Source organism: Elephantulus edwardii, unplaced genomic scaffold (genome assembly GCF_000299155.1).
Source record: "Elephantulus edwardii isolate Elephantulus edwardi_28Jun2011 unplaced genomic scaffold, EleEdw1.0 scaffold00015, whole genome shotgun sequence".
Lineage (NCBI taxonomy): Eukaryota > Metazoa > Chordata > Mammalia > Macroscelidea > Macroscelididae > Elephantulus > Elephantulus edwardii.
The window spans coordinates 11,973,881-11,987,900 of NW_006399765.1; the positions used below are offsets into that span (position 1 = coordinate 11,973,881).

At 43.6% G+C, this 14,020-nt stretch overlaps 1 protein-coding gene across 1 annotated transcript in view; it reads left to right on the plus strand.

The window, feature by feature from the left end:
* The window catches only part of DHX35 (DEAH (Asp-Glu-Ala-His) box polypeptide 35), an 82,424-nt gene that overhangs the window by 29,760 nt on the left and 38,644 nt on the right, over window positions 1–14,020 (plus strand). Inside the window, exons 6-8 of the mRNA XM_006881715.1 lie at window positions 2,052–2,113; window positions 3,007–3,076; window positions 4,127–4,186. Coding sequence (XP_006881777.1) covers window positions 2,052–2,113; window positions 3,007–3,076; window positions 4,127–4,186 — 192 coding nt within the window. The remainder of the gene's footprint in view (window positions 1–2,051; window positions 2,114–3,006; window positions 3,077–4,126; window positions 4,187–14,020) is intronic.

A 14,020-nucleotide genomic window follows, 5' to 3' on the forward strand; every position in this document is an offset into this window, starting at 1 on the left:
TCTCATTTAATTCTCACAGTAACCCTGTGAGATAGAGCTTTTATTACTTCCATTTTACAAATGAGGAATGCAGCTCAGAAAAGGTAAGTAACTCGCTTTGGGTCCACAGCTGGTAAGGGGGAGAGCCAGCAGTCTGACATCATAGGTTATTCTCTTAGCTGCAGGCCCCAGCCAAACCAAAGCTGTTGCCTTCAAGTTGATCCCTGCTCTTAGGGACCCTACAGGGTAGAGTAGAACTGCCCCACAGGGTTTCTGAGCAGTCTTTACAGGAGCGAATGCTACATCTGTCTCTCATGGAACAGCTGGTGGTTTCAGCCCACCCAGTTTTCAGTTAGCAACTGGATGTTTATCCACTGAAGCTTCTCCCAAACCGACTAGAACAACATATATAGAGAGAACTGTCAGGAAAGAGAAGCTGGGTTTGGAAAAGGCGTGGCACTAGGGATATCATTGCCAATGTCAGAAGGATCTTGGTGGAAAGCAGAGAGTACCAGAAGTATGTCAGTGTTTTATTGACTATGAAGAAGCATTTGGCTATGTGGATCACAACAAATTGTGACTTTCATTAGGAAGAATGAGAATTCGAGAACATTTGATCATGCTTATGCGAAACTATACCTAGACCAGAAAGCTGTCGTATGAATAGAGCAAGGAAACACCACATGGTTCAAAATCAAGAAAGATGTGTGTCAGGAATGTAGAATTTCTCGATATCTTTTCAATCTATATTTGCAACAGATCATTTAGGAGGCTGGACTTAATGAAGAAGAATGTGGCATTGGGATTGGAGGAGCACTCATCAATGACCAGTGTTATGCAGATGACACAACCTTGCTCACTGAAACTAAGAAGGACTTGAAGCGTGTGCTGCAGAAGGTCAAGAATATAGTTCAGTATCCATTACATATCTCAACATCAGGAAAATTAAGATTCCCATCACCAGGCTACTTGGCAGCAGCATCATAGAGAAAAGATAGAAGTTGTTAAGTTTCACCTTGAATGGCTCCACAGTCAACATTCTTGGCACCAGCAGGCAGGAAATCAAAAGATTAGTTGCTTTAGGAAAGCACTGTCAGGGACCGCTCCAGAATACTAAAAAGCAACGATGTCAGTCCAGAGACTAAGGTGTACCTGATCCAGGCCATGTCATCTCAGTTACTTACTATGCATCTGAGATCTGGATAGTGACAGCTAATAATGACAAGAAGAAGGATTGATGCCTTTGAGTTGTGGTGCTGGAGAAGCGTATTGAACATATCGTGGACTGTCAAGAGAAAAAACAGGTTTGTCCTGGAGAGGGTGAAACCAGGTTGCTGTTGGCGGCAAGGATTTTGAAACTCTGTCTCACATACTTTGGGCAAATATTGCCAGGAGGTACCAGTCCTTAGAGAAGGACATTAAGCTTTGCAGGGTAGAGGGTCAGGACAGGAGAGGAAGACTCCGCATGAGAGGGGTTGGCACAGTGACTAAGGCAATGGGGGCAGGTGTGTCGGAGACGATGAGGTTGGCTCAGGATAAGGCAGGGTTCAGAGCTGTTGTTCATAGAGTTGTTGTGAGTCATACGTAGTTGAGTTGATGGTACATAACAACAACAACAGCTCCACGGTGGGCCCAACTCCCATTCCAGCCTCCCCAAAATACTGTCATTTGAGGTTGAAGACAGTAGCCTCAAAAGCAGTGAGTCTAGTGCGTTGGAAATCTAAAGAACCACTGTGTGAGACCCACATTGTTCCCCTAAGCAGACACAGGCCGTCTTCGTCTCCTGTTCATCTGTGTTACTGGTGGTGAAGTCCCCAAGGACGTAGGGTCTGCCCAGTATTCAGATAATAAATGCAAGTGAAATGCTGCTGAGGGCTCGTGAGTCCCAGGGGATACCACGTTTGAAGTTTCATTTGCGAACAATTGTAGAGCTAAAACTGTACATTTCCTCACAGCCCTTTGGGGAAATTTTCTGTGTACACACCATTAAGTTGTGCTTGAGCCTTTTTAAAAATTACCAAGATACGAGGTAAGTGGATTATTTCTGAAACATTGTGTTTTTATTTTTTCAGTTTCTGACAGATGGAATGCTGGTCAGGGAAATGATGGTTGACCCTTTGTTAACCAGATACAGGTAAGCGTGCTTTTCTTGTCTCTTCCCTAAAGTTTTAAAAGTTCGCAGATGTTTGTGTGACAGCTGAGGTTGGCATCCGCTTCCAGAGGTCCCAGAGCGCTTGTCTTTACTTTAGCTATTGTAACCCTTGGTGTTTTTCTGAGAATGTAGGTGACAAGACCATTTTACAGACATTAATGAGCACATGTAAACTTACATCATTGCTTAAATGACCCTTAACTTGTTCTTTTTGTAACACCCCTGTTCTTTCCTGAGAGTGAGGGTGCGAGTCCTCGCATGTATTAGAACTCCACGGTGGTTGGCTAAACGGCCTATGTGTCCCTGTTACATCCCAGGATTCACTGAGACGTGGAGACTTAGCACACATTACAGCTGTGCAACATTTTAGGCAACATGCTTATCACCCTCCCCTTCCTTGTATGTTTTTATCTATCCTTCTAGCACTAAAGTTGTCCCCACACAGATTTTTCAATTCTGGGAAAAGGATGTCACATATGATACACATCTGGTACGACGGTGATCACGTGTTTTTTTGTTCTGTTTTCTGTAGCTTAACAGTGTATAGGGAGTTGGACTTTAACTTTTCATGTAATCTGTGGGATTATATATTATGTTACAACTTAATATTAGATGTTAAATCCCATCAGAAGCCAATGATGATGTAAATGTTCTTTAGGGACAGCAATAAATACACCATTGTCTTCACTAAGATGGTTGGGATCACTGTTTGAATGGATTATGAATATGTTTTTACCACAGAGAAGCTATTTAGCTTTACTTTTGATACAAGTGATTACAGGGGGACTAAATGGCCACCTTTCTCTCTAGTGGTAGGCATGGGATAATAAGGGGAGCTTTGTATGCTGACTGAAGTGTTCCTTCTTGATGTTTAGTGCCATCATGCTGGATGAAGCCCACGAGAGGACCTTGTATACAGACATTGCCATTGGCTTGTTAAAAAAGGTATGACTGCAAGAAGCTGCACTGCAATCCCAGAAGCGCATGGTTCGAATCCACCAGATGCTCAGCCGGGGAAGGAGGAACAATTTCCTGTACCAGTCAGATCTGATTTGACCGTACACAAACATACAAAGAAAATAAAAATTAAAAAAAAATTAAGTTAAAAATATTAAAAAAAAAAATTTAAAAAAAAATAAAAAAAAAAAGGTATGACTTTGCTGCTGCCATACTTTTGTTTAGTTTGATTGGCCTGATTATAAAAGAAGTAAAGCAATTTGGAGAAGCCGAAGAAAGAGAGAGGAAAATAATAAAATCATCCATATTTTACTCACTCAGAAAAAAGCAGCTATAAAAATTGTCTCCTCCTTTCCCCCCATGTGTATTTGTTTATGTATGAGGCATCAGTTTGCTTGAGCATGATGGGAATTGCATTGTATATTCTAATTTCCATCTTGTGTCTTTGCCTTAAAGATCATTAAGATCATGTTCCTCAAAAAGAAAAAAGTTCATTTTCCTGTGTCATTAATTAATCTTTGAGGACATTAGACTTCCATCAAAGTCATTTGAAAATTTCAAATATTTGCAGCATTAGAGAAAATAGTATATTGAACCCTCTTTTTTTTTTAAAAAAAACCCTTTTATAGTGATTTGCATACAAAGTTTGTTTATATTGTTTTTCATTTATTTATATTGTTTCACACACTCCTTCGTTCTCATTGTGTTTTATACGATCATTCCCATACACTGTGTTTTAGAAAATTAATCACCATTGATCCATGCCCATCATTATCCCACCTTTTCAGGTTCCCCCTGGATTTCTTCCAATTCCTTCATCCTGAACCCTTCTTTTGTCTATGTGCTTTAACTGTAGTTAATTTTGGATCTGACTTGCTTCATTTCTAGGTCCCTTCTTCTTAAAAAACAAAACAAAACAAAAAACCACAACAAAAAAACCAATTGAAAACTCTATATCTGCATTATTTTGAAGTAAATCTAAGACATCAAATAATTTCTTCGATAAAAATTTCTGTTTCCTGATGCCTCCTTTCACAGATTCAGAAAAAAAGAGGGGATCTTCGCTTGATCGTGGCCTCAGCCACTCTGGATGCAGAGGTAAGGGTGTTCTCGCCTCTAAACCTGGCCTTGTTGTGTGTATTGTTGGAAAGTTGGCTCTTTCAGGAACCTGTCTTTGCTGGAATGACCTACCTTCCTTATAGGGCGTCTGATGTCCTAGATTCTCTCTGATTAGAGGATCCTCCTTTTCAGCTTGTGGGTGGAAATTGGCCTATAATTAATTGAGTTTGGAATTGCCTGCTTGTTTTGTTTCTGCTCATACTTAATTTCTCTCAGCTTCTTTTTAATACTTACGAGCCTAGATTTTTTCATTATTATTTACTGTGGCTGTAGCATATCTGGGGGCTAACCAAGAGGTTGGCAGTTTGAGCTCACCAGCCACTCTGTGGGAGAAAGTCCCCGCAGCCAGCTGTCATGAAAGTCATGGCCTTGGAGGCTCTAGGCGCAGCCCTGCCCTGTTATGTACGGTCATTAATGAGTTGGGGTTGACTTGGCAGCATTGGGTTTTGGTTTATATCACAAGGATTTGGATTTTTTTTTCCCTTTTATTGTAATGAAAGTTTACAGAGACTTCGGATTTCCATTTATTCATTTATATATTTAGATTTTTTGTAAAGCTGATGTTTCCCTGTGCATTTCCATGTTTAAATTTCTGTTGCTAAGTTTGTATAAGGTATGTGGTTTGAATCCACCTGATGCTCCACAGAAGACAGATGGGTGTCTCTTCCCATGGGACTTACTGCCTCTGAAAACCCTCTGGAGGGTCAGTCAGCTCTGAGTCATTTCTGACTCACCGACACTGAGCGGCAACAACAAGGAGCTTAGACTATTTTGCTTTCTTCATAACTAGCATTTTAATTCAAAAAGAAGTTCAATGAAGTACTTTTCTTGGTTGTTTGTCCTGTCCATGTTACTGTCGATGCTAGATAAGAATGATTCATATTCGTATCCCTGACGTCTCTGGGCCAACAGGCAGATCAACAAGCGCGTGCATGTGAGTGTCATCAGTATGTTCAGTACAGGTGTGGTCAGGGTGCTGTGGCAGGCTGAGGGGAGGCATTGCCCGTCAGCATGTAGGATCTACAGAACTCACAGAGGAACTGGCAGCCGGCTTTGAAAGAGGTTTAGTTTGCCAGATGGATAAGGGTATGGAAGGGTGTCTTAAGCCTGCTGAGAGGGTCAGAGGCCACAAACTGTGTTCAAGGAGGTGTGTATCATGCATAAAGTGGAACTCTCACCTTGCCTGCAAGGCCTCTGGGGGTGGTTCATTCCTTCGCTGTTTCTCTGAATCCATCTCCTGCACTCTTTCCAGTGGACCTGTATGCCAGCCTCTCCAGGCCCCTTGTGCACCTCAGTGAAAAATACAAGCATGCTTCTGTGCTGGCCTTTCGAACAGCAGTAGAAAGGGGTGAGGGACCCTCTTTCTCGAACTATCTTCTCCCAGGTGTTCTCATGACTGACTTTTTGTTTCAGTCCAGTGTTGCTCAAATATTATGTCTTTAAAGAGGTCATTCCTGCTTATCCTATCAAAAACTAGCCTGTTATCTCTGTCACCTTACTCTTAATAATATTTTCATGTTAGTGCTTATGCACCTAACATATGTAATTCCCAGGTGTTTGTTTATTTTATCTCTCCTATAACTGAGACGTAAGCTCCACAATGATAGGGACGTTGCCTGTCTTCTTTAATATTTTATTCCTTGTACTTGAAAACAGTATGTGGCAGACAGTGGATGCATGGAGTGAGTGAAGTTTAATCGACTAAGAAGCACTGGGCGATTAAAATGGAGAGGCTGGTAGGATCAGACCAGGGAAGACCTTAAAGATCAGACAGAGAGGATCCTTTCTCAGCCAGGTCAGGGATGTGAGGTAGTGCAGTGACTAAACACGTTTGGGTTCTAGAAAGATCATGTAGGGTCCTGTCCAGGGGTAACAAGAACTGAATCGGAGCTAACATCTGGAGTCAGTTTTGTAATCCAAGTGTGATATGAATAGGGCCTATCTCTCGGCTTTCTGTGGCTTCAGGCATGCAGGACAGCTTAGAGAGAGGAAGCTCGGTGTGGATAACAGGGATGTTTGCCTCTTTGCCTGAGCTGGTTTCCAGACCTTGGTTTTACAAGCTGTGGGATCCTGTTGTCTTACGTTTTTCCCATGATGACTTGGAGTCTGAGCCCCGCTATGGTCCCCATAACTTGTCATCATTCCTGAGATGCCTCTGGAAAGGCCTCTTGAGGACTGTTCCTAACCTCCCCAGTATCTTCTTTTTTTTTTAAACTTACGCTTAACCCTTTTTGGTGGTGGCTGCTTTTTAAAAACGTCATTCTTCTTTTTATTGTGTTAAAAATAAAAATAGCAAAAAGTTTTTAACCACTTGTCCAATTCGAGGACATTAATGACTTTCACCATGTGATCCTGCTGTCACCACTATTCATTTCTAAGAGCTTTCCATCAACCCAGACAGAAATTGAGTACCCTGTTAGCAGTAACTCCCGTTCTTCCTCCTCTCGTTAATGAACTGTTGCTGCTGTATTTGCCCATTCTAGGGACTTCATATATATGAGATCAAGCTTGGCCTTGTTTTCCTGACTGACTTTACTCAGCTTACTGTTTTCCAGAGGTCCTCCATGTTGTCGTTTGAATCAGAAATCTCTTCTCTTTATGATTGAATAATACTCTATTGCGTGTTACGTACCATACTTTACCCACTCACCTGTTGATGGACACTTGTATTATTTCCACTGTTACGGATAATATGCTGCATTGCGTATTGGTTTACAGGTAGATACCTGTTTCAGTCCTCTCTTTTAAGTCCCTCCCCCCCATTTTTTAATATACCTGTGAGTGGAATTGCTGAATTATGTGGTACTTTTACATTTAATGTTATAAGGAACCATTAAACTTTTTGCTGCACTGTTTCACATTCCCACCAACTCTGCATGAGGCTTGCATTTTCTCCACATTCTTGCCAATAAGCGTTTTCTTTTCTGATGTAGCCATCCTGGTGCCTGATGTAGTAACTCATGTTGTTTTAATTTTCATTTCCCTAATGACAAGTGAGGAAGCTCTGGTGGCCGAGCGGTAAGGAATTGTACTGCCAGCCCTAAGGAACACCAGCTGGGCGCCACCCCGAAGGTTCGAATCCACCACTTGCCCTGCAGGACAAAAATGAGTGACCTCCTCCCGTATTGCCTCTGAAAACTCACTGGAGGGTCAGCTGTGGGGCGATTCCAACTCGACGGTAGTCAACAGTCAACAACAACACTGACTAATGACATTGAGCATCGCTTCAAATCCTTGGCCTGTTTTTCATTGGATGGTCTTTTTGTTGTTGAACTGTTGACATTCTTCATGTACTCTGAATATTACTCCTTTTTCAGATATACAAATCTCTCTTGAAAGAATCACAACACAGTGCCCCTTAGAGGCCAGGATGGTTTGTCACACATACTTTAGGTCTGCTACCAGGAAGGGCCGGTCCTTGGGAGAAAGAGATCATAACTGGGAAAGTAGAGGAACAATGAGAGAGCAAGAGGAAGACCCTTGGTGAGAGGGATTAACACAGTGTCTGCAGAATGGGCTCGAGGGTGGTGGGGATTGTGTGCGTACCGGGTAGGGCATGGTTTTGATCTGTTGTTCATTAGGGTGATGGAGTTGACTTGAAGGCACTTAACATCCTTTTCTTGTTTCATGGACTTGGTATCCGTATAAAAAATCATTTACCATTAAATATTTAACCTGTGGCCTCTGTTGTGTTTGAAAATGATAATGTTTAAGCCTTAGACTTTATAATTGTAAATAATTGCTTCCAATTATGCTTCACTGTCTTTGGGTTTGGCATAGACACTTTAAAAAGCCACCTCTTTCAGTTCTGTCTATAATAGTTGCTAGAGATGGAAGAAGGGTTTTTTTAGAAGTCAGGTCTCCATTCCCTTTGGCTGCCATAACAAAAGACCACAGAGCAGGTGATTTTAAGGAACAGAGGTTTGTTTTCTGACAAATCTGAACACTAGAAGTTCACATCACAGGGTTGGCTGTGTTGATTCCTCCTGAGGCTTTGAGAGAAGACCTTTTTCCTGCATCTCCTCTTACCTTCTGGTGGCTGCTGTCAGTCCTTGGCATCCTTGACTGTGTATAGATGCATCTTCTGTTATCACATGAACTCTCTCTTTCCCTTTGGGTGACTGTTTCTGTGTCTACCCTTTTTTTATAAGATGCCATTCAGAGCAGATAAAGGTTAGGACCTGACCTACTCCAGTATTAACTTCATTAATGTAACTGAGAAATCTTCAAAGAAAAATCCTATTCCTTCAATCAGGATCACATTCACTGGGGCAGTGGTTAGGACTCCGTTATTATTCTGAGGAACACAATTCAATCCTTAACAAGTGAAAGGTGGTGGTCGTTGTCTTATGCTGTCGGGTTGGAACCAACTCATCGCCGACCCTTTAGTGGGTTGGTAGAGTCTGTGCCTTGCAGAGGTTAAGATTGCCCATCTTTCTCCTGCAGGTCAGTGTGTGGTTTTGAACTGTGTGCATTTGGGTTGGCCCAGGAGGCGACCAGAGCTCCCTTCTTGAAAGGTAGACTGTCGTGTGTTAATAATACCTTGCGTTATGCTATGATGCCAGACATTCTGGGGCTTCAGCACTGTTCTGCCGGACTCTAGGTGGGCTCAGTCCTTTAACTGGTTTATTTCCCCATTTGCTTGTCTAATGCCATCTCTCTTAGTGCTAAATGAGGTCTGTGTGTGCATGGTGACTGGCGGAGGAATCTGTGTGTGGGTCCACGTGTCTGAGTCTCTGGTGCACTGTGTGAGTTGACATGTGAAAGGAAGAGTGAAGAAAAGGAATGGCAGACGAGGACACATAAAAGTAGGGACTGGGCAAGATGAAGTTTAGAAATCACTTCAACATAGAGACCCTAGGGTTGCCCGAAACTCACTCCTGGTCCTTGGAGCTTCTGGATCTATGAGAGACAGAATCCAAACCCTTATGCCTGGAGGAATTTCACTCTTGCCGTTGAGTTGGGACCAACCTGTTGCCGACCCAACGGTGGGTTTTCAATGGCTGTATGTCACGTGGGAGGAGGTTGCCCGTTTTTCTCCTGTGGAGCAGCTGGAGGATTCGATCTGCTGGAGGGAAGCAGCCTTTGGACTAAGCAGCACAAGTGTCTGCGGATTACACCCCCAGAGCTCCTTGTACCTAGAATAGTAGGTCGGCCGATGCGCTCCCTGCAGTGGCTTTGCTCAGAGCCTGGGGGCGTCCGGCCTGCCCACGAGGACACCAGTGACTGCACCTGGGAGGCAGAGACAACTCGAGTAAGACGGGGGCTGATCAAATAACTGCCTTAATGCATTCAGCTGCCTTGTTAATGTAAGCCTAATTAAGTGACCATCTGTGTCACATGACCAGGTGTCATTATGAAGTATTTATTGACCAATGAATCACATGCTATTGTTTTCCTTTTCTTTGCTTCCATCCACATGGTGGAAATTATGGTTGCTGGTCGCCCCCATGGTTTTCTTGTCACAGCTCCAGCTGCTTGGATAGAGACTAATGTGTCTTTCCAGGTTGCTGGGGAAGGAAATGGGATCAGTTGGAGCCAGGAATTCCAGGACTGATTTGCATGGGCTAAGAGACATTGACGAAGGTTTGGGTCTGCTGTGTAGACGTGGCCACTAGGAGGCCACTCCAGTGGGTCAAGTGGAAGCAGCTACAATGGAAGGGAGTTATTGTGAGTTAGAATGATACACAAGCATGTGTCATTTAAAATGAATTTGCTCAAAATTGTCTTCCAGTTCCTTTGAACTCATTTAACTCTTGACTCTGCCTCTAGATTCATGGGCTTTTGGTATTATATTGATTTGCTTTCTAACTTAGAATTTCTGCTTGTGCATGTTTTATATATCCAGCTAAAGGAGAAAGGTAAACAAAAAAGCTGAAAGGATGACACTCTGACTTCGCAGCAAATGCTGTCTGTATTTCTTGAGAAGCTAGTTGCATGTTCTTACTCTCCAGGCTCTCAGATTCCTTTAGGCACCAAATTATCGAGGCCCCCATCTTTCTTCCGGTTGACTTGCCTTTTTTGTAGCTTGCAGTTCTATTCACCAAACCCTTGTTCAGATCCTCTTCCTCTTCCAACTTATAGCTCCCTGGCTTCTGCCATCTCCCCTCTATCTCTTTGTTAGTTTGAAATACAATTTTTCTTTTATACTGGTTTACTTACAAAGTTCATATCCATTGGTTTTCACACTAGATCTTTCCCCTTTCCTTTACCCACTCCTCCCTCTACCCATCACATTGTACGACCTTATGATTCCCCCCTGTTCATCATCTCCTTTCTCTCTCAACTCCCTTACAGATGTCATGTAGGCTTCCTCGCTGGCCACTTCTCGTCTCGAGGTGCCCCCTCATGGCCGTGACTCAGCTCACACTGTGCTGGTGGCGTCTGGCATCCTCCTGGGCTCCATCCTCTGCCCTCCAGCAGCTGCCTCGTGACTGAGCAGCTTCTCGTTTCAGTCCCTTCTTGTTAGGCACTCAGCCTCCCGGCCTCCTCCATTGCTTTAGGGACTTATTTTAGTCCTGATTGAGTAAGAAGTCATTCCTTCCTGCTCCTCACCCCTCGTGTGTGTGTGTGTGTGTGTGTGCACATTTACTAATGGCCTGGTCCTGTCAGTTTTACCTCTGAACCAGTTTGCGTTAACTCTGCCCCTGCCTGAGTTTACCTGTGAATCATTGCAGTAGAACACCTTCCTTAATTAGTGTGCTTGTTTCTAATCTCTTATCTCCACTGCCCATCTCCAAAACATCCAGCAGAGTGAGGCACAGCTCTGTTAGCATCACGCCTGTGGAACGTGGAGTTCAGACCCCTGCTAAGTGTGAGCTATGGCCACTCACTGGATCCCATTTTATACACATCTGTGCCCCTTTCTCCCTCTCTCTCTCTCACACACACAGATCCCAGCAGTCTTGCAGTGGGGTTAGCGGTGTGTCTCTGTTTGATAAGAGACAACATGCAGAAGCGAGGCCAGCCAGCCTGAGACCTAGGGCTCTCATCAGCCTGGAGCCCTTCCACATCTCAGCCCCTTCTCTGCTCTCATCCTGCGACAGGGATGGCCCTTCGGCTTCCAGTCAGTTCTCACCTTCTTTTCACCCTCTAAGGCTCAGTCCAGGGGTGGTGTCACCTTCATGAAGCCTTTCCTCCAGCCAGTAATTATTAATCTTTTTCACTCTCTCAGATTGTAATTGTCAGTCCTGTGTAGGCCATTGAGCGGTGGTTTGCTTTATAATTGGTTCTTTGCACATCTCTCTGCCCCTGGGTTATTTGCTGCTTTGGGGCATGCTTGCTCATCCTTTCTGTGGGACCTGTGTGTTCTGTGCACATCACAGGGACACATTAAAGTGGCTTCCTGTGAATTTGCCCTGAAGAAAGGCAGTGAAGATTGGTGCTTGGAATTCTACACAGCACAGCTTAATTCTTTCTTGGCATTTTTATGTCTGTTTTTAGTCTTATACAACTTTGAAGTTAATATATAGCATACTAGTATTTTAATTAAATCCACTTTACTCTTTTAGAAGTATTCCTCTGTTTCACTTTGTATTTGATGCAGTTCACCAGTGCCCTTTGGGTTTAAGAATCTGAGATAGACAGATTTTGTAAAGATGTTATGCAGTCTCGAATGGGAACTGACTCATAGCTGACCCTCTAGCAGGTTTTCAGAGACTGTAAACCACACAGGAGGTGATTACCCATCTTTCTTATCTTTCTTCTGAGGAGCAGCTGTTGCATTTGAATGGCCAGCCTTTAGGTTGGCATTACAACTCATTACCCCTGAGTCACTGGAGCTGCTTTTGTAAAGATTCATGATATAGATAGGGAAGATAATACATGAGATTACATAGCCAGGCCTAACGAGAACAGAAAGTCAGACCCAGTGAGGCCTCAGGGAAAGTGGAATAGAGTTGGAGAATGGGAATACTATTAAAAACCAAATAATGGAATATTCTGCCAGAGAGGTTGTCTATTGCACCCTCAGCAACTTTCCAGTCAGGGCTCTTCTGCCAATGTGTTCACCCACCCAGCTGTTTTTGGCTTCAGTTTCTGCTCCAGCACCTGCAGACCTTTGCCCTGCTGTCTTGTATTTTGGGCTTCCATTCCCCAAAAGAAGATATTTGATTGACTCTCCCCTTCCCCCATCATTGGCCACAGCTTGTGCTAGGCTTTTTTATAGCTTTCAGGTCTAGTGGCCAGGTGCCATTGTATAAACGGTGGCCACCTGTTTGGGAGGAACTGCCAAGAGCCAGTCCTCTCAGAAGACTACTGTGGGAGGCTCAGGGAAGTATCTAACTGATGGCCTATAAAAACTCCAGAGTGGTGAGGAGTTGTGCTACCAACTCAAAGGTGTACTGTTTGAATCCGCCAGCTGCTCCACCGAAGAAAGATGGGCAGTCATCTCCTGTGTGATTTACTGCCCATGAAAACCTGCTGGAGGGTCAGCTGTGGGTCAGTTCTGCATCAATGGGACATAACAACAACTAACAACAGAATCATAGAGCACACTGCCACCTCCTGTGGGCGTGTACAGATGGGGAAGACACCAGCCCTGCTATTGAATGCCCTCAGATTAACTGTTGCTGTTGTAGTTAGGTGCCATCGAGTTGAGTACTGCTCGTAGCAACCCTGTGAACAACAGATCTGAACACTGTTTTATACCGTACCATCCTCACAGTCTCTGACACACTGAAGCCCACTGCCCTAGTCACCAAGTCAACCCACCTGGTTGAGGGTCTTCCTCTCTTTTGCCATCCCTTGACCTTTCCAGGTATGATGTCCCCTTTGCAAGGAATAACCTCACCTAGCAAAATGCCCAAAGTATGTAAGATGAAGCTTCATCATCTTAGCCTTAAGGAGCATTCTGGCTGTCCATTCTCCAACATATCTTTTTGTTCTTTTGGCAGTCAGTGGGATCTTCAACACATGTCTCTAATACCATAGTTCAAAGACATCAGTTCTTTTTCTGTCATCTTTAGTCATTGTCCAGCTCTCAGGTGCTAGCAAGTGAATGAAAAGACCATGGCCTGTATCAGGCACACCTTAGTCCTCAAAATGACATTGTTACTCCATTAATAATCATATTAAGAATAAGATTAAAGCATTGAGTAACAGTGATTAAAGACCATATGAGTTGTAGGAAGAGATTAGGACATCATCCATTAAGAAAGCAAAAGGTCATTGTGGTGTTAGTTTAAAAGCTGGCCTTTTTAGCCTTTACGTTAGCCTCCAGTGATCTCCAACTACAGTCATGCAAAAATCTTCAGCAGCTGTGGGACTAAATATAAGAGAGAGAGTGCTTTCCACACTGCAGAGTGAGACCTGGTGATGGTGGTACTGGAGAGAAAAGAGACTGTGGCACTGGTGTGAAGAGACTGTGGCAAGGTGTAACCAGATGTGCCCTGAGATAAAGGCCTCCATTAAAAGTTTTGCTTTCTGGATGATTGGAAGAAAAATTACTTATAACTGCTTTGAGGCAAACCTTGCTGGATGATTAAGGAAACCAGAGGGTTCTTGAATGTGCCACTGAACTGAAACCAGGACGTTCACTGATTGAGGAATTGTGTTTTACTGTTAATCTGGCCTGAGACTGCTGGACTAAACCTGGATTTGCATTGGGTGATAATCTTTGCCTCCCCTATACCCCAACCCATTTACCTAATAAACCCCCCTCTTGGTACCACCACTGTGAGTAAAGTTTGTGAGTCAGTAATGCACATCGAACCCAATGATTGGGAGAAAGAGGTGCAGGAACATGTGGCATGTCAGACCAAGCAGCTATCTATTTGCTGCTATGGGTATTATTGATGGAGATAGTTCCCCTTT